Source organism: Puntigrus tetrazona, unplaced genomic scaffold (assembly GCF_018831695.1).
Source record: "Puntigrus tetrazona isolate hp1 unplaced genomic scaffold, ASM1883169v1 S000000116, whole genome shotgun sequence".
Taxonomy (NCBI): Eukaryota; Metazoa; Chordata; class Actinopteri; order Cypriniformes; family Cyprinidae; genus Puntigrus; species Puntigrus tetrazona.
Window position 1 is genome coordinate 645,001 of NW_025047793.1, and position 21,204 is coordinate 666,204.

General features: G+C 41.5%; 1 protein-coding gene across 1 annotated transcript; it reads left to right on the top strand.

The window, feature by feature from the left end:
* The first annotated feature begins 3,984 nt into the window (after positions 1-3,984).
* setx (senataxin) lies at positions 3,985-21,203 on the top strand. The gene is given in 26 exon segments (XM_043229859.1): positions 3,985-4,206; positions 6,494-6,697; positions 7,687-7,894; positions 8,646-8,755; positions 8,835-9,054; positions 9,270-9,380; positions 9,477-9,651; positions 10,337-10,430; positions 10,518-11,079; positions 11,082-13,837; positions 14,754-14,850; positions 14,989-15,162; positions 15,237-15,460; positions 15,726-15,878; positions 15,997-16,153; positions 16,234-16,335; positions 16,423-16,535; positions 16,616-16,687; positions 16,764-16,913; positions 17,309-17,416; positions 17,917-18,092; positions 18,972-19,064; positions 19,140-19,298; positions 20,092-20,187; positions 20,257-20,344; positions 20,421-21,203. Coding segments are annotated over 25 exon segments (6,894 nt in total). The 5' UTR covers positions 3,985-4,206; positions 6,494-6,502; the 3' UTR covers positions 20,922-21,203.
* The last annotated feature ends 1 nt before the right edge of the window (position 21,204 follows it).

A 21,204-nucleotide genomic window follows, 5' to 3' on the forward strand; every position in this document is an offset into this window, starting at 1 on the left:
TCTATCTTTTGGCATCAAAACCATTCGACTGAGCGAGAAAGAAAGGAACCGCGACAAATTGGTGTCACGAATAGGATCGGAAAGAAGCAGGGGATGCCACTTGGGGTGGACTTGGCGGTGGCCACCAAAGAAGAAGGTAAGCATGTTTGCTTATATGCTTAGTTTGTGTTTGCCGGTCTGCCCAGTCTACAATCTGCTCCTCCAAATTTAGAGAATATAAAAGGAGCAGAGGGTTTTAATTTCAAAAGAAATGGCTGCATGCACATCGGTTTTACTGTTGGGAAGGCCTTGACGGATAGCCTCAAGTGAAGCTGGATGGTGTAAGCAGATATACACTGCATGCAATGGTCTGTGTTTATTGACTGGGCTGGAAAAGGACAGAAATAAACGGGAAACGGATATAGTGTAGGAATGATGGGAAGCGCACAGAAGGTCTGTGGATTCCGCCCTATAAAAAGATGGAGGGAGTTATAGGGGACTAAACGGGCAGGCTGAAATCCTCCAGCGCACTGCTTTTTTAGGAAAGGTGTTGAGGAAGGGTAGAACTGACCGGTCACTCAGGGAGAGTGTATTGTTGTTGTATGCGTCTGAAACGGTGTCTGTGTATTGGATGGGAAAGGTTTGAGAAAGAAAGAAATTTTGTATGGTGTACTTACCACTAGTTACTGTAATACACCAATTATGCACATACTAAAAGCAGACAAAAACAGATGGCGACTAGTTCGTGACTTGCGAGCAATCGATGAAATAGTAGAAGATTTGCCAGCTGAAGTACCAAACCCGTACACGCTACTGACAAACGCCCCCTACGATGCTAGTCATCGGTGTCTGTTCAGCCTACTTTAGTGTGCCGCTAGCAGAAGAAAGTAGATATTTGTTTGAATACAGTCGAAGCTTCAGAGATCATGAAGGAAGTCATACAGGATATTCAGTAGTGAAGATGGAGAAAGAAGAGTTTGTCCCTGTAATATCACAACATGCTCAGCTCAATTAGCAGAATTAAAAGCTCTTACAGCTGCCCGTCAGTTAGCAAAAGCACGAACAGCCAACATTTTTACAGATTCAACATACGGTGTATGTCATCTGTTCGGAGCGGTATGGAAGCAACGCGTTTCAACAAAAGTGATGGAACTCCCATCCAACATAGTGAACAAATAGGTCTGCTATGATGCTACCAAAGAGACTAGCAGCAGTTAAACGTCAAGCCCATAAAAAGGGACATGATTATGTCATGAAAGGAAACAATGCAGCAGATATAGAAGCTAAAAAAGCTTCGGGATGTCAGATAGCAGTATTAGCACCAGTAGTGTTAATACAACCTCATCCTCAATTGGATGACATAATTTGAATCCAGCAACAGGCAGGTGCCTACAATCAATGTGGCACCAAAGGGGAGCTAAAAAAGACTTGCAGGAAATTTGGCGTACCTACGAAGGACAAATTGTTGCACCAACTCTACTTTTGAGCATTGCGCAAGGGGGAAGTGATCAGGAAAATTAAACAGCAAGGATATTGGTCTCCGTATTTACATGCAATGGTGGATGAATTTGTGTCCACCCGTGAAATTTGTGCCAAATGCAATGTGAGCAAAGGGATAGCAACACCAATAGGCCATATACCCATACCCGAAGGTCCTTTTAGGCATCTCGTAATGGCCTATGTGGATATGATAAAGAGAGTGCAGGGCAAGAGATATCAATCAATCAATCATTTTTATTTATATAGCGCTTTTAACAACATAGGTTGCATCAAAGCACTGTACAGTATAATGACAGGGGTGTATAATGACGAGAGTGACCAATTTCTTATTAAATGCAGAGACGGTCTCTGTAGTCAATTCAACGATAGTCACTAGAAGTTAAGTGTCCCCAACCAAGCAAGCCAGAGGCGACAGCGGCAAGGAAACAAAACCCCATGCATACAGAATGGAGAAAAAAAAAAACCTTGGGAGAAACCAGACTCAGTTGGGGTCAGTTCTCCTCAAGATATACGCTTGTCATAATAGACAGGTTTAGCAGGTGGGTGGAGGCAGTACCATCAGCAGATCTGGGAGCAGGAACAGTAATCAAATTTCTAACAAGAGAAGTAATTCCTAGATTTGGGACACCATCAGAAATAAGTTCAGACAATGGGTCGGCGTTCATATAAAAAACTGTTAAACAAGTACTGCATCAATTAAGACTAGGCTGCGTTTACCGACCACAGGCACAACGACTTAATGGCACTATCAAGGCCAAAATTAACAAAATATGTGAAAGTATTAAACTCAACTGGGTGGATGCATTACCTCCTGCACTAATGAGCTATCGCATGCAAACTAACAGAAACACGCACCTAACACCGCATGAAATGCTTACGGGTCGACCCATGCCTGTACCATTTTGCAGAGGACCGCCTCTCAAGCAATTACAAACGGAACTCCGCTCTTATATGAAGAAATTAACTGCCCTACACAAAGCTATCTATTTACAGGAAAACAGAAAAGAGCCCAGAGAGGAAACCAGTGGTTCCAGGCGACCAAGTATATCTGAGGGTATTCTGTAGGAAAAGGAATGAGCCCAGGAGAGAGGGACCCTACCAAGTGGTGAGAGCTACTCCGACAGCAGTTCAGGTGGAAGGAAGCACGACATGGTACCATCTAAACCACTGCACTAGAGTTCCAAAGGAAAGGACGGAAAGAGAAAGAAACAGACCATACGGGAGAAAGTGAGGAGGAGCAACCAGAGACAAAAGATGGAGGGCAATCAGACAAAAATTCGAAAAAGGATTCTCAGGGAACGCACAGGAGAAGAAAGAGAATGAGTATAACAGCTTATCTGAAGACCATTTTACGTCTAATGCCTCTAATAATGCAAACTCGCCCAGCAGAAGTCAACCCTTCAATTACATTTTCAACCTTTGGTCAACAATGATAACGATATCAAAACCACAGACCCCAGGACAGCCAAGTCTCGTAGAAACGCTGATGGTGAAATCAAAGGTGATGAAGAAAGTAGACGAAATGATGAGTTATGGGAAACAGCCCAAAATAATGAGTGGTACAGGTGGGCCGCTTTTACGGATAGAGAAACAGGGAAGGAAAATTGCTTGCTATGCTCCAAATCTCCATTAAACAAAGTGATAGCCATACCAAATTACCAAAACTATCAAAAATGTGCTGAATTTGGGAGAAACTTTTGTCATCTAACAGATTTCACCAGATCATATTGTATAGCGGAATGCCTAGGTTTTTTGGGAAATCCTAAATTGACATTTTTGTCTTTTTTGACCACAGCCAATGCTGTTTTACAGACAAACAATTGGTTTGATCTGAAATTTGGAGCATGGCAAAGTTGGGAATGTTTTTAGAAGTTGCCATATTAGTAGGAGGGTTATTATGCTGTTGTGCATCACCCATTTTAAGAACATGAATGGTTAATGCTACTGTTAAACAAATGGAAATGAAAAAAGTCCCAGATAATAAGCAAATGATTACAGAAAAGAACCTCAAGTCAAGTCAAGTGGCTTTCTATTGTCATTTCAACTACATATAGCTGTGCAGTACATAGTGAAATGAGACGTTTCTCCAGGACCTGGTGCTACATGGAGTCACACATCCAACAAAATACACAATACAAAAGAACTCGCATACTGAGCTGAGACAGTGTCTTAGCCACATAAAGTCAAATTCAAACATACAAACATGGTACGACATGCAGTGAAATGCTTTTTACTGTAAAAAGTGCAAAGTGTACAAACTAGTGCAAAGACATAATCAGAACACAAAATACAAACAACAATAAATATGAATTGCACAACAATAAATATGACGTGCAACAATGCTTATGGAACAGAAAGTGCATACACAATTCAAATTCGTGTTATAAGCTCCATGAGCTGCTCCTTGGGCTACAATCGCTGTGTAATTGTTTTCCTCGCGTGCGTTATTGTGCAGCTTTAATCACGTGTCTCCTTCAAGCCCTTTATATTTCCCGGTCCCGCGTTGCCGTACTGCGCAGGCGCAATGGACGGACCCGCCCCTCGGCGCCACGTCACTGCAGCGCGACTCGGCGCCAGGCGTGTTTTCACCCGAGAGCGGACTCGAGCCCAGCGCGAGCTAGAGACCATGTAAAACACACCGTTGAGTGGCCTTAAGGTGTTTACGACCCCCAAATGCGATGAAACTGCGCTGAAAGACTCAGCGTTTCCTCCGTTGGAGCTTTGCAGGTAACACTTGTTGTTGTTGTTGTTGCCCGCGTCTGAATCCGTTTGGCGTGTTTACGTTTGACTTTCGAAGTTCAGTCGTCCTCCTGCAGGGATCTCGCCGTCGTCGCGAGGCCTCGAGTTAAAAAGTTAACGCTCGTGTGGGATCTTAGTATAACTTTTTAGTAGGTGTGCATTAGAACGGGAGGCATTCACGAAGATAAGTTTCGTTGTGTTTTAGTTTCGTTTCTTCTGCCCCTATAATTCACACTCGCTATGGCTGACCAAAGTGCTTCAGAAAAGCTCACACGCAAACCATTCACTAAAATCTGCACTAGTTTAATGATTGACTGGTCAGTGATTCAATTCGATATCATATGCATGCTTAAATTAGGATAAACGGGCTCTTTCAAAGTAAATATAGCTCCAAAACAGGGGATAAGACGATTGCAAGGGGGAAACAAAGTGTTTTGGTTTATGGTTGTGCTTTTAAGTATCAAAAGTTTACAACCTGTGTATTTGTTTTATTTGATGAGGTCATAGACTAGATTAACTGCGTTCACACTAATGCACGGATCCATTTCCACGTTTGTCCTGTTCTGAAAGGAAACGGATGGTTTGCATAAATATCAAGTCAAGTGCGTTTAACCCCTGCTGAGATCCTCAGGACAAACGGACACTGAATGCATGTGAAGTCTGTCAGCGCTTGAGCATCCTGCATCTAAGGCTGGGTGGATGCTGCAAGATAATCCGACTCCGTTTAGTCGATTTTCCCCCTTTCGACAATTCTAGATGTCCTAAATGTCTTGGTGGTTTCAAAGATTGTCTTATCAGAGTTTTTGTGGGTGTGTGTATATGCTAAGAGTGACTGAATCTGCTTGGAAGAACGTCGGAGTGTTTAATATTCAACTTGTTAAAATGTGGGAGGAGCCCCGAGAACGAATGCATAGTCTGGAGATTATCATGTGAAGCGAAACAAGGCTTTAGACGGAGAATCAGAGATGGTTCACCCTCAAAAAATCAGTTGTCACTAACTCTGCTGTTTCCAAACCCGTATGAACGTTTCTTATGTGGAGGGAAAAGAGGAAGCTGTGTTTTGAGGTGTCCCTTTAATCCACTTTTATGGTTTAATTTCGATCAAGATTTATATTTGTGTAATAAACATGAGTGTCAAGATGCTAAAAAGGCATTTTGGAGAATGAGAGAGATGCTGTAGAATCGCATGGAGGCTTTAAAGGAGTCATATGATGCAAGTTTAAGTTCTCTTTGGAGTATTACACGCTATTTGTGCATCGATGAGAACCATAAAGTTGCAACGGCTAAAGTTTCAAAACCAAAGAGGTTCTTTTTAAAAGTTGGGTCTTGACCACACCCTCCTAAAACACTCCCCCACTTCTCTACATCACAGAGTGGGTTTATTTTTATAACGCCACCCGATTGTTTACACAGAGGAACCGTTCTCGTGGCGTTGTAGTCGCCAGCGCCATGTTCTGGAGACACAGCGTTTGCTTGTGAAAGTTAAACTACTTTGTTAGGCTAAAGTTGTGAATAAAACGCTGTTCCTGAAAGCAAATATTCAGATGTGTTAAGCACGTGTTCATTTTATGGAGGACTGATTCTTGAACATGACAGAGCAGTATATGCTATATAGACAATAGAAATTCTGGTGCTTAAAACTCACTATCTTGGAGTTGTGTTTTGACATTACGCACCTTTTGACCCTTCAGTTTCCATCTGTTATAGCACTTCTTGTTCTAGGTCATGACACGACCTCCATATAACATCTTAGACTGGTGTAGGCGCCAGAGGAGCTGAAGGAATGAAGATTCTGACGCACTAAAAGATATGTAGCTAGTGATAACTTATGCAACGAACCCCTTGTTTGCCATTTGCTTTTACTTATCTTGTCCTGTTCCTCTATAAATAAAGCGACTTGTGAGCTGAGCTTCGGAGGCAAAAAGAGGAACCTGCTTTTTCTCCCGCTAGCAACCGACAGCGCAGTCCATTAGCGCATGATGTCGGACATGGCATCAGGTTATAAGGGGCGTCGCGTTTGCGTCACACGCCTGAGGCATTTGGCCAATCGCAACGCGCTGGATAGCTGGCCAATCAGAGCACGCCTCGCCTCTCTGAACAAATGAGTTTCGCACAAATCGCTGTTTCGGAAAGGCGGGACTTAAAGAAAAGACCATGTACAGAAACTTTTAAACCTCCAACACATTACACCGCACCAAATGAACACCATTTTTAGCAACGTCATGGGATCCCTTTAAGAATATTACATTTAAGCCGTCCGTATCCGTGTGCTCAGGTGATCGTGATGGAGAAGTGTCTGTGGTGCACCACCTCTCTGGAGGCGGAGGGCGACGCTGGGATAGTCCCCCTGCTGCATCGCTACAGCTCCGGACGGCTGTCTGAGAGAGAGATGGACTCTCTGAATGAAGACCTCGGCTGCTGTCTGGAGTGTGTGGTGGAGTACCATCGAGCCAGAGATAAGGTCCCTGATCTGCACAAGGTACACCGAGTGCTTTCTTAAAGTGCTTTTCAAATTTGTAAAGTCTGTATTTAACGGTCTATGTAGTGTAATGGAAACTATTTTAATTGATTACATTTAATGTTTTATTATTTACTTTAACACTGAATTAAACTAACTTCACTGAAAGATGGATTAAGCGACATGCATGTATTCGTAGCACCGTTGTACTAACCATGGACACGAATGTGCAGAGAACTGGGATACTAGAGGTGTGGGAAAATAATGTATGTAACAGCAGTTAAGACCACGCCGTCTGGGTATAGAACACCTTATCTGTGTTGAAGATGGGGGGAAAGAACTGAGAACAACCAGACACGGCAAATATGAGATGGGTGGTGTGGTGTTGAACTATTTTGATTGGTTCGAGATGAATTTGAGCAACCTTGGAATGTATACTTTTGCCTATAAAACCTCTAGCCTGTGAGCACACCGTTATCTCTTTGCTCACAGACTCCACAGTAGTCCCAGAACGTCTGACCCTCTTGCTTAGCTAGTAACACTTAGTTTAAACGGCGAGTTAAAATCTCACCAGTACTTCCTAATTCTTCTTTCACGGACGGCTCGCTAATTTTGCTGCCTTGTTGTTTTTGTAAGGGTGGCAGTCTGCCATCTAGTCTGTCAATGCATTTAAATTATATCACTGTGGTTATTATTCAGTGTATTTGCCACTGGGTCTCGGTTACTCTAAATGGCTGACGATCACACACTTTCAGACTGTTCAAACAAAATAGCACTAATGCTTAATTGCATGAGGCAGTAAGGTCAAAAGTGCATGTAAAGAGTAGAGTGGAATAAGTCGTTTTCGCCATGTTTGTCCTCTAGCTGGAGTTGCCTAATTAAACGGGCCATTGTTTATTAGGAAGATTGTTTGCTCTTTGACTAATTGCTTTTGTTCTTGTGATTCACGTTGGATAAAAGCATCTTTTGAGCTTGCATGCGTCCGGATATTAATTCTCGTTTTCTTGCAGCGTTTGTGGGAAATGGAGAAGGCTCGACTCGTGTGTTTGTTGGAAACCAGCCTGGAGAAGGAGTTGGAGGAGGACGACATCTTCATTATCGAAGACGATCACGAGAAGCCGGTGTCGAAGATATCGCCCACAGAATTCCACGACCGTCTCCGTTCTCCGCTGTTCGAAGTTCTGAAGTATCCGTACCTGCTCTGCTGCCGTGATCTGTGTAAGTCGCGTCCTCGTGTCCGACATCGCTCAACGTGGTGCAGTGGGTGCCTAAAAATCGGAAAACTGGAAAGTCACCGATTTAAAATATTTTCTCCAGAAGACGTTAGTATATTGTTGAGAGCTTTTGTGACTGCGAAGAGTACAAAAATTTAGAAATGTATACGCTGCATGCAAATATTACTCTGTCATCTTGCATAAAATGTGCCTCTGGGAACACGGGGCACCTAAAGAGGGATAAATCAAAAAAGTTAACTTTTAAAAACAAACCACTGGAAAAAATCCCACTATATATTAAAAAAAAAAAAAAAAAAAAAAAAATATATATATATATATATATATATATATATATATATATATATATATATATATATATATATATATATATATATATATATATATATATATATATATATATATATATATAAAATAAAAGCTTTCCACCACTTATTAGGTTTTTTTTTTTTTTTTTTTTTTATATTTTAGATATTATTTTTATTTTAAGTTCTATTCTTAATCCTCTGATAATGAAGGTACCAAAGAGCTAGCCATGTGGTTCTGCATTATAAAATCTAGATTATGGTGTAAATTATAGCTCAAGGGACATGGTGGTCCTAATCAAGAGTAGAAATGCACCGAAATCAGATGAGACTGTTAAAAATGATCAGATATAGATTATGTATATAAGATGCTTATCACAACCAAAGCTTATGTGTTGTGTGGTTTGTTTTGTTTTCTTTCCCTCTCTACAGGTGACTTGGCGGTGAAGGCCTTGTGTAAGTTGCAGGATATGAACCAGCCTTTGATGGTGTTCGATAAGTATCAGGGAATATATCTGCTGCTCGTTCATCCCAACGAACAGGTAATTCAGTCAAAGAGCCATAATTGTCTTAAGCTGGTTCTTTTTATGATCCTGTTCTTACTCCAACTCACCGCTCCAGGTGCGCCGCTGGGCAATCGATACGGCAAAGACCACGAAGACCGTGGACAGGGACTCCTACTATGACCTTCAAGAGATTTTCTCCTCCATGTTTTATATCATTGAGCTTGGGATATCTTTGGACTTTCCAGATTTGAACCAAGAGTCTTATGCAGGGGGCATCATACAAATGCTCCCCTCTCACCTCTATGATTCGCAAAACAAGAAGAACTACTGGCTGGTCTGTTTATTAGCTTTCTCAAAATCCTCATTTTAGTTTGCCCGTTCCTTTTTTTTGTTGCTGTACAATTAATTATAAATGACTGCTGTCAAGTATGTGTAATAAATATTGAAGAATAACTTGATGCATAAATGACTACCTTCACACAAATTATATTACATTATCTATTGGTGAGTGTTACCTTTTTTTGAAGTTGGGCTCTTTTGTGCCCTACAGGTATCTGTATGTTACTCACACAGCTCAGTGCAGAGGCAATGGACTCTCTGTTCATGGGACAGTTTAACATCCCGCTTTGCATACTTAACACAATGGATGGGTTAAAAAATGGTATGTCATGTGTTTTTCGTATTGTTTTGGGATGCAATCGATGGAAAAATAATCCACTTTAAGAAGTTTTAATGCTTTTTGCCCTCTTTTCTTTAGAGGATAGCCCAGCTTCTGACCCATTCTGGCCAGCCCTCCACTGTTTTATGGTCATTCTGGACCGACTTGGTTCTAAGATCTGGGGTCAGGTTGACCCTAATGTAGCATTCCAGACGATCACCGGCGCAGACAGCTATGTTGCGGAAATTAGAAACATCCAGCAAAAAACCACGGGGTAAGTATAACGTAATTGTTTCGAAAGAATTGATACTAAAGTAATGTGATGGTTAAACAATGCTACCATGCAGTACACTCACAGCACTGCTTTTCTTCATAGATCTGCTGCAAACATGACTCAAAATACAATCCCTTGTTTTATTTATTTATATATTTTTTTTTCCAAGTGCAGTGAGATAATTGGTGGATGGGGCAGAAAGTGGATAAACAATAGTGGCATATATGTAGTGCTTTAACCTTTTATAAATCTGTTTAAAAGGATGTGTGTAATTTTTTTTTTTTTTTTTTTTTTTTTTTTTTTTTTTTTTTTCTTTCTGATAATAAAATCCATCTTTTGGCTTTAAAACTCCAAGACAATTGTGAGGGTTTTTTCTCGGGGACGGTAAAGCCATGACAGCTGCAGCATTTGAAAACCCATAATTAAAGTTTAGCACTATTCCCACAGATCTTTTTAATTAAATAACAAACACGTAATGACTCCTTTTTAATATGCATTGCTCCTGGATATTAAGAATTATTTATTTATTTATTTATTTTTTTTTATATAATGGTTGCAAATTGCAGCACCTTAACAGTGCAGATTGTCACATACCTGTCTGGTGGAAGCTTTGTTTGGCAGAAAGTGCTTAATGTAGGGTTTTTTGAGAAGATACTAAATTTACTATTTGTTTTTTAATGCACAGCAGGATGGTTAAAACAGAACCTGAATATGATGACAATATAGTGACCTGCAGTCAGATGGTGTACGACTGTTATACCTCAGAAAAACGCATCCAAGTAAGATTTGACAGCATTTTCTTTATGCAACAAACATCTCTCGCACTCTGTTCCAAAATAGCTGAATTTTTTTTTTTTTTTTTGTAGGCATCTGGTTCATCTAACAGTAGCGTTTCCAACAACTATGTGATCTATGAGGATATGCAGTCGCTGGTCACTGTGCTTGATTCTGAAATGGGCCAGAGCATGCGTGTATATGGAAGCACTTTTCTGTGGTTCATTCCATTCGTCCGTTCCATAATGGAACTTCCAGAGCTCAACGCTTCCTATATTAGTGAAGTCATCCACTACCTTTGCGATAAGATACGAGAAAATCGGCACATGTTAACGGGGCAGACAAGTGTGTGCGATAAAGTGACTGAGTTCTTCACTCGTATCCTTATTCAAGTTGTGGAGCTGCACTCTACTGAGGGACGAATGGGAATACTTTCTCGCTGTGCCCAAAAGTGGGTGGGAGAGATTGTCTTGTGCATAATCCAAGCAGATGAACCACATGGACGACCAGACAGGATGGGTGGAGTCAGTTCAACCTCATACAACCTTGGGGTAATTGGAAGCCTGCCTGCACCTAGAGGAGGCTTAGGTGCCATAATTTCTGACTGCATGAAATTGATTAGACTGCTGCTGAGAGAAGGAAAAAGAAATCCATCCCAAGTGCGACTCACTTTTTGAGTTTGCTCAACAAGCAGTTGCGTGGAGTTACAAACAAACGATGGAATCTAACACGTACTGAATCTGATGAGCTTCAGAAGTGTTTGTTAAGAGTTGTCCGGTCGATGCCAGAAAGACCTGCTTCTCCAAGCTCCGTTGTTCCACCACCAGGTCCACCATCAGTGGAGGCAGCTACAAACACTGTTATTTCCAGAGACTCAGTGCTAACCCTAAATCAGCAACAACATGAGGGCCAAGAGGCAGGTCCGAGCAGAGCAGGAGATGAATCTGGTGGTATCAAAGTGGAGCCAATTTGGAATTATACAAATTGGAACTTGGATGAGGATTTGTGTAGCGGTCTTGATGTTATCATGAAGGCTAAGACGGAACCCCTTGACCCAGTATCAGTTTCACAGCCGAGACCAGTTGTGGGGTTGGAATGCATTAAACCAGATATGGGAAAAGTTCAGGAAATTCGATCCAGACTAAATGACAACCAGAATTTGTCAAAGATCAAAGCCATTGCCAAACAAACACCTAGTGAGTCCTTAAAATTGGCTAAAGAGGAATGTGGTTTTGGTGCTGAGGGAGAGGATGACGATGAACCCCTTGATATCAAACGTGTTCGTCTATCAAAATCCATCTCCAAAGTTGAATCTAGCGACTCTGAAGTTGACTGTAGTGTTAGTGGAAAAACTCCTAACAAGTCCATGGGTACCTCAAAGGATAACACAGAGTCCAGTACCATTGTTATCTCTGATGATGATGATTCTGATGATGAAAGGCCAAATGACATCCCAAGGTCTCCAGAAGATTGTGTCTTGTCTGAGAACCCTGGTCGTGATTATGATGATCTCAGTGAATCGCAGGTCTTTGAGTTTGAGACCCAGCAATATGTGGCGTCTTCCTGGGATGATTCCAACTTTGATGCATCAGACTTGGCGAAGAAGCCGACATCAGACAAACTGCTCAAACCACATGGTGGTGAAGCGTCTCCATCAAGTTCAGAAACTGAACCAATTCCTGATGAAGACATTGAGAGGGCTTGTCAGCAAGCAGAAGATAAAATCAGAGAACAACAGCAGCCACAAGAGCCAGTGGATTCATGTACGTCGTCAAAAGGGTCCAAAGTTTCTAGTACTGCAGAAAGCTGGGATAAATTTGCCAAACCTAAGCCGGTTAAAATCACAAAAACCACTCCATCTGATGAGAAACGACATAAAAAGCCGTTGTTAATTGATGCCCTTGTTCAAAAAGTCAGGCGCCACCCCTGGAAACGCAGCTCCACATCTCAGGACTCGGAGGAACCTTCCTCTTCAACTACTCCATCCTCATGTGCAGCATCATCTTCCTCTCCGTCCTGCAGCTCTGCTTCCTCTCCTTATTTTTCTGCACACAGTTCGCACAAAACCCCGGCGATTGTTCCCCCAAAGAAGGTGCGTAAGGTTGTCGAGCCGGAATCGACAGCAGAGCGATTGGGATTAAAAAAGAAGGAACGGAAAGCATTTGAACTTTCTCAGCGCTCCCTTGATTGTGTTGCTAAACTGAGGTACCATGGTCAGAAAGTGCAGGTGGAACCACAACTGAAAACTAGACGGGTGCGTCGGGCTGCTAAGACCTCTCCACAGAAATGTACCGTAAAAGGCAACAAGAAACTTCTGGGGTCACAAGATATTCAGTTTTTCAGGCAAAGTCGTGAGAAGCATCAGAGGCCAGTGACAGGGGCCATCATGACAGTACCTCCTAAACCAGCAAAGGCTAATCAGCCAGGTGACGGGCACTTAACAAAATCTACAGTTGCAGGCAACGAGGCTGGTGACGCCTTTCCCTGTCCTCCTCCAGATCCTGACCATCAGCAGGATAATGAAAAGTCTGCATCAGGAACCAGTTCTATAGATGGTGGCACTGGAAATAATGTGAGAATAGAATCCAAGTACTTCCAAGCCAGTGAAACCACTGATATCAACATGAAAGAAAAACCTGCTCAAGAGGATAATGATGAAGAGTGGATGTTCCTTACTCAGATGGAACCCACCGACATGGAACTGTGCTCTCAAATGGAGCAGTTTGAGGAAGAAAATGGCGAAGAACTATTTCTTACCCAGAGAGATCCTGTTGACATGGATATTGATACAGATAGCGAGTCGGATACCCCAGGGCCAACCTTGCCAACTAAACCTATTCGGACTCCTGTCAGTGGAAATGATGATAATTTGTTTGTGAAGCCAGGTATGTCACCTGTGTCTCAGAAAAAAGCCAAACCCTCTACAACAAAAATATACACTCCCAGCTCCCGCAGTGCCTCACTTGTCCTTGAAATGGAAAAAGGAGCCAAGCCTCCTCCTGTTGCGAAAGCGAAGATTCCCCGACTGCCGCCAAAGACATTTCAACCTCTCCATTCTCCACAACTTCCAAAGCCACTTCCTTCACAACAAGCTCCATATACTCCCAAGTTGGTAACTAGCTCTAAAATAAGCTCCACCTCGGAGCCACCATCTTACAAGGTATACCAAAGACCTGAGGCTCCAGTTAACAGACCAGTACCCACAATGGATCCAAGCCCGAAGTTTGACCTTTCGATCTTGACTCAAGCAATCCTTAAATGGGAATACGGGATGCTTGAAAATTACAAAGCTTTTGGGAGTCCACATGATCTGTGCCAGCTACCGCTGAAGAAAGTGCCAGTTCAGTTTCCTAGCTACCTGGAGTACTTCAACACTTTGTACCCCCTGCTGCTAATTAATGCATTTGAAGAGGTGAGACTTAACCTTAATTCTGTAATGCCTAAATGCTTGGATGGAAATTTAGGACTGAATCTTAAAGGTTAATATTTGGGTGAACACCATTTTTGGGTGACATACTAAATCATTACAAATTGAGGTGTTTTTGATGAAATCCAAGGTCTTTCTGACCCTGCATAGACCGCAACACCGACATCTTCAGGGTCCAGAAACATAGTAAGGACTCTGTTAAAAACCCCCTTAATCAAAACGAAAGGGGTGTGTGTGTCTTACGGTAATCTATAAACCAGTGTGCTCCAAAACTGATATAAACTTGCAATTTGTCACTTCTGCCAAAACTGATCATCTTGCTATTAGACTGCTGTGGCCTGAGCAGATATAAACGAGCACTACTGGCTTTCTGTTTCAATTCATCACCCACATAGAATAGCACTGTGTTTCAAGGCACTTCAGGGGACTTTTTGAAATGGTCTATATGGCATAAGTGGTCCAACCTTAATTTTATAATGGATATGCAACAAAATAATGTGACTTTATTCAGTGTTTTCTTCTTCGGTTTCAGTTTTTGTGCGTTTATAAAAGTGCCATGACCCATGCATGTGTGTTCTGTGTCAGAAGCAGAACATGCATGCGTCACAATCCTCTCGTGAACCAACATTGAAGATACTGAATAAATAGTGCACGAAGTATTCTCATAGCTTTCACATTAAAACAGTCCATATGACATCTGTGGTTCTACATTAAAGATGTTTTTATGGCCTTTCCCAGTCTTGAAGATTTCCCTTGTAGTCCTCAAATTTCATCAAAAATATCTACATTTTTTTCTATTTTTGGGTGTGTTTTTTTTTTTTTTTGCCTGCTTCTATTACAAGGATAATAATTGGATATTTAGTACCATTTGTTAATACTACCCAATTACAATTTTATACAGATGGCGAGTGAATGGCTCAAAGAGGGCAGAATCAAGCTTAACCTAACAGTCCAGGGTATAGAATACAGCAATCGCACAGCTAGTGCCAGCTTCACTGGTAAGTCCAGTCTTGTTGGACAGCTTACGTTTTAAAGTGCATCTTCATAGCTGCAATCTTTTAATTGTTACAGTTGGAAGATCTTTTTAAATGCAACCTATTAATGAAGTTTTACTTTATTTTTTATTTTATTTGTAGCAAACATTTCTCCAGAAACTGATATGAAACAACTGTACCCAAAAGAAGATGACCTTGTGCTACTTTGGTTGCCTGACAACACTGGGTCATATGCTCTACATGAGCCTAGTTTACAAGAACAACGTCCTCATTTTGGCTATGTGTCTCGGTCCAGTGTGTCCAACAGAGGTCAAGGTGTGTTTGACTGTCACTATTTTATTCATGGTGTACGTTTATGTCCACCGTCTCCTTACCCTGTCCCTCCTCAGGTTCCAGGCCAATTCTGAACTTGACTGTTCAGACACGTGGTAATGTGTCTTCAGTGAATTCCCAACCTGTGCTCTGTGAAGTCGTTGGGTCATTGATCAGCATATTCCGGGAGTTCCGTGCGCTGTGTTTGCTGCGGAATGGACCAATGTTGCGTCCTCTTCTTGCTCCACACGTGTCTTATTTTACGCACACTCTGGATAGCCCACCGGACCTGGATTCACCAGTGAGTTAGGGTTTATCGGTGGTTCTTAATCTGCATGCACTTCTTGTTTAGCTCCTTTTTTATTTTATACACCTGAATCAAATATTGCTTATTTAGCAAAGAGTTCCAGGAAACAAAAGTGCATGAATAGTGAATATCTACTTCTATTTTATATCTATCCAAGGGTTTTATTGTCCAAATTCATCTATTTATACTATATGCTTTGGGGGGAATGCAATCCTAGTCAACTATTTTTGTTAGATCTTTTTCTTTCTTTGCATTTCAGGAGTTCAACAGGGACCAAGCAAGAGCAATAGCTTGCGGTCTTGCCATGATAAAGAGAACACGGAAGACCCCAAAGTTTCTTCTCATTCATGGTCCTCCAGGAACTGGGAAGAGTAAAACAATTGGTGGCCTGTTGTACAAACTACTATCTTCGGTATTTGTTTAGTCTTAATGTAGCTCTTATTTTTCCTACTGTGCATGCTCTCAAGGACACTTTTTTTTTCCTCTTCAACTGATTAGCTGAGTGTTTTGTGTGTGATTTATCTGGTCAGGGTACTAACAGTGCTGCTCCTTCTGGGAACCTTCACGCAAAATCTCGACGTACAAGAGTTCTTCTTTGTGCACCCTCTAACGCTGCAATCGACTGTCTGATGAAGAAAGTCATTTTGATATTTAAAGAGAAATGCCGAAACATCAACGCACCTCAAGGTTGCACAAATCAACGACTACAAGCGTGCATGCCATATGCGGCCACATTAATGCATGTCTCACCCAACGCTTGTGTACAGGTAACTGCGGTGATATAAACCTGGTGCGACTGGGAAGTGAAAGGACCATATCGAAGTCACTAAAACCTTTCAGCCTCGATCACCAGACTAAAGCTAGAGCACGTGAGAGAAATCCATGCATTTAAAATTGTTAATGCATGTGCATGTGATGTTAATGTATAAGCTTTGTGTGTGTGTGTGTGTGTGTAGAGCGAGCCCAGCAATCTGTAGAAACAGACGTACACAGGCGGAAGGAGCAACTGGACAAAAGTATTGATAATCTCTCCCAGAGATGTGCAAAGACCAAGAAGGATTCTTCTGAGGTAATGCATCCTCGAAACTAAATGTGACATCTATATTCTGTCTTTTAGTATTAATGCTGTTGAACTTCATTGGTTGACAGTTCCAGAAGTTGATGGAGGAGAAGTTGCAGCTTATGAAAGCGAGGGAGGGACTGAGTCGGCAGATTAAAGAGGTAAGCGGTCACATTTGTGTTTCACGATAGTTCTATTAACTCCCACAAACAAACGCACCTCTTGTCTCTTTCTTAGTGTCGGAGCAGGCGACAGGAGAGTCAAGCTGTTGTGCTGCAAAACGCTCATGTGATCTGCTGCACGCTCAGCACCAGTGGAAGTATTGTCCTCGAGAATGCCTTCCGTCGTCTCGGGCACGAACCGTTCAGCTGCGTCATCATCGATGAGGTACTAAAACCCCTTAGAGTTTGTGATTTCAATGAAATGTGTTTTTATTTGGTTCTGTAGGGGACTCAAGGAACTGTATGTGTTGAATGAACCTTTATCAAATATGGTTGACTACACATACAATATGAGTTGCTTGTTAAATTTTTTTGTTGCTCCTGGCTTTTTTTTACACTCTAACAAACATTAATTATTCAAGAAATTCTATAATTTATTATGAAGGCCATTGTCGATCTGCGACGCACTCCTTCAGTTGAATTTAATCGTAAAACTACAATTGCATTCATAACTTCAGATGAATTAAACTCTTAAGATGACTCATCGAAGACTACCTAATATTTACATGCAAATACTCCTTACCATATTTCAAGGTTGCTTGCTTTGTTGCATTTTTATAGGCTAGCCAGGCTAAAGAAACGGAGACTCTGATTCCCATGCTGTACCGCTGTCCTGCTGTAATACTTGTCGGTGATCCCAACCAGCTTCCACCAACCGTTGTCTCTCAGGTAACCCTCCATATTAGATGATTACAAGCATGCAAACGATTAGGCTTTTTAAATTTATTGTAAATTATGGCATTAACCCTTGTGTCCTGGTCATGTAGTGTTGGCTTTTATTTTTTTGGTGACTTATTTTAAGGTATCTCTCTTACAGCATAATTCAAGTACTTTAGTAATCTTAATTAACTACATGTACTTATGTTTAGACTAAGGGCTCAGTAGGCTTAGGGTTACTTGCATGTAATTGAATGATTTATTGTTATAGTAATGGTAAGTACGTTTGTACTTGCCCCATTTTCATTGAACTTTTGGCAATGTTTACTCAAAAAATGTGAATATGATCAATTCAATCCGTGCCATATACCTAATACAAATCCTATACCTAATAAAGCTATGTAATCATAGCATAATGATGGATGTATTTATTTTTTTGAAAGCGGATCAAATTGATACTGTCTTTTGCCTTTTTGTGCATGCTTTCTATTTTTGTTTGTGTGTTTTAACAGAAAGCAAAGGAGTTTGGCTACGACAAATCTCTTATGGCAAGGTTATGCAAAAGCCTTTATCAGTCAAACCCACAGCACTCTCCCATCCTGCTGCTCAGCGTGCAGTACCGCATGCACCCGGACATCTGCCAGTTCCCCTCAAAGTACATCTACAACAGCGCTCTTAAGGACGACTGGTACGCACCCAGCTCCTTGTTTGTTTGCACTTGTGTTATTAGCAGAGAGGGCGAGAGAAAAGAGTTCTGCCGTCAGACCCGGCGTGTAGGCAGGGGCAGTGCAGGCAGTATGATCACGAGCAGAAGACTATGATCGAGTCTGAATTAAAACGGCTCCGGTCACTGAGAGGACCGTGCGTGGGGTGAGTGCTCAACGTAGTGAGCTGCTAACTAAACCCTGGTCTGCAGGCGTCCCACTGACACCGACTCGCTCCCATTTTGATGTGAAGGTCTCTTCATGCAGAGAATAAACTGGAAATGCAACAAATACAGATTCATTCATGTCAAAAAGTTCTAGGCATCTCTTGCGCTTTTGATGCAGTTTTCAATCACAATCCAACTCTGATTTATTCAAACTGAAACGTGGTTGGCAGAACCCAGCTCAGTGATGGTGAGATTAAAAAAAAATGTATATAAATGTGTATATATGCACACACGAGGAGTATTTCTATGCTGTTTTTATCTCGTTTTGCAGCTGAATTAATTATACCAAAAAAAAGAACTGGGCAGTTTTTCAAACTGAAATTAACAAAAATAACCGTATATCAATGATGCTGAAGTAATACTGGTTAGTGATAAAAGCTGGAGCAAATATTCTCTCTTGGTGTGACTAGGCCTTGATTCCTAACACTGCATTTTGTGAAACCGCTTCATGCTAATGCTGCTTTTTTGTTTTGTCTGTGACTTCAGTGTTAATGCAGTTTTGTTCTAATGGTCAAAAGGTCAGTTTAGTTGTGCTAAAAAAATTAAGCTAGTTAAAATTAAGTCTGTCTGGTTTGGGAGGTGTGGCAAAGTTGAGTATAAATATGGATTTCTTATTGGTGTCCCTTTCTTCCTCAGCGAGACTGCTCAGAAACGCTGCTCCCTCAGCTGGCCCTTCAAGCCCTACAAAGTGTTCGACGTGAAGGATGGAATAGAGAAGAAGGAGAGAGAGTAAGACATGAGGAATGAGGGGGCATGGTGGGACTCGTTTGAACGGTTAATTTATTGTGTTTCTCCGTTGATCAGTTCATTTTCCAATCACAAAGAAGTCAAGCTGGTCGTGCTGCTTTTGAAGCTGCTGGGTGAGAAGCAGTCGGTGCGAGTGGGTGTCATCACGCCCTATAACGCCCAGAAACAACGCATACTGGAAGCCGTCAGGAGCTCAGGCATCAACAAGCAACTTCAGTGAGTGTTCAGTGTGCAACTTTACATTGATTTCTATAATCCTTTGGCAAAATGCCATATATCTATCTATCTATGGTTCTGATCATGAGCCATTAATTTTTAAAGGGGTCATATGATGCCATTTTCATACGTTATTACGAATGGCATTACTTTATGGTAAGGGCTGTAACATTTCACTAGATAGCTGGCCAATCAGAGCACACCTCGTGGTTTTTTAGAATGATGAGCTTTGTGCAAATCAACCCGTTTGAGAAAGACTGGGCTTAGTTTAAAATATATTTATAAACTCATTGCATTACACCAAATAAACGTTTTCTTTAGCGACATCGTAGGGCCCCTTTAAAAATGATATGGTGGTGGATATGGGCTTCTTTAAAATATTGAGACCTCACCAAGTCTGCATTTTATAATTAATATTTGTAATAGTAATGATATTACTAAAAATTATTTACTTAAATGGCTGTTTTGGCACGCAATTCATCATTAGTCTTCAATGTCACATCAGCAGTTTTTCAAAATGTAATATTAAGTTAATATTAACATTTTTATTGTCTTTGCTGAATTTCTAGCAACAAGTATTATTGATTTAAATGAGTTTGAAGGATGAATTTAGGGGAAATTACATTTTTACAACTTGTATTAACATTCTTAAATGTTTCACTATATTTTTCATGAAATGAACACAGCCTTGGTGAACATAAGACTTGTTTAGAAGGAGAAAAATAAATCTCAACAATCCAAACCTTTTTGACTGGTGTATGTACAGTAGAATAACATGTTACTGTGTTTTTAGGGTTGAGGTTGATACAGTCGATGGCTTTCAGGGCAGAGAAATGGACTGCATCATTGTGTCTTGTGTGAGAGCCAGCAGTGAAATGGGCTCCATTGGGTAAGTGTGTGTGTGTTCATTTATTTATTTTAATATTGCATTTTGTTTTTAATTTTATTTATTTTTAAGGTTTGTTGGAAATCGCCAGAGAATGAACGTAACCATCACCAGAGCCAGATTTAGCCTCTTCATACTGGGACACATACGCACACTCAAGGTAACGTACGCACCACCGCGAGGTGCTGTTGTGTGTTTCCAAACGCTTTCAATGACGTTTTGCTGCGCTTCTGCAGGAACAAAGTGATTGGGGAGCACTGATCGAGGACGCTAGCATGCGCAAAACTATCGTCAGAACAATTCAAAAAGATTTCGAAAGGGACGCCAGGCAGATTCTTAAACCAGAACGAGAGCCGCCGACCCGCAGTTTCTCTTATCCCCCAATTGGGACCGGAAGCGCTTCAAACACGTCTGTTACGCATGCGCCTGTGGAAACAGACCCCGCCCCCACAGCCCGCCCTCAACCTGACGCGAGCCATGCGCCCGTGCCGCGGCTGATACCATTGGAATGCCTTAATAACCCACGGATGAGCGACAGGCCCACAGACCCACGTTTTGCAGACCGTCGGCCAATGAGGGAACAGAGACCCGACAGAGATGGGCGGGGCTTACCGGAATCCCGCCACTCAACGCCCAGAGCTAATTCATATGACTCGGACTCTAGAAGTTCTCGACAGTCTTCCAGATACTCTTCAAAACACCGCGGTTCTTCACCGTCGAGATCATACAGGAGATGAATTCTGTTTTTATGTCACCTTAAAGCCTTACAGAAAAGCGTAAAGGGAGAGATTTTTTTTTTTTCATGTTTTGAGAATCCATTTTGTACACGGATCGTCATTAAACGTCTCTTTCTCAGGCATTGGCTTAACGATCATCTTGACAAATTAGTCTGTTTACTGCTTATCTCTTTCTAAGCGTATTCTGCTGCTAAATGACCATTTGAAGAGCTGTTTTATGCACGAAGAGGGACGTTATGTTCCGTACAACGGGTTTTTGGGCCTTGTGCTTGTCTCTCAAAAT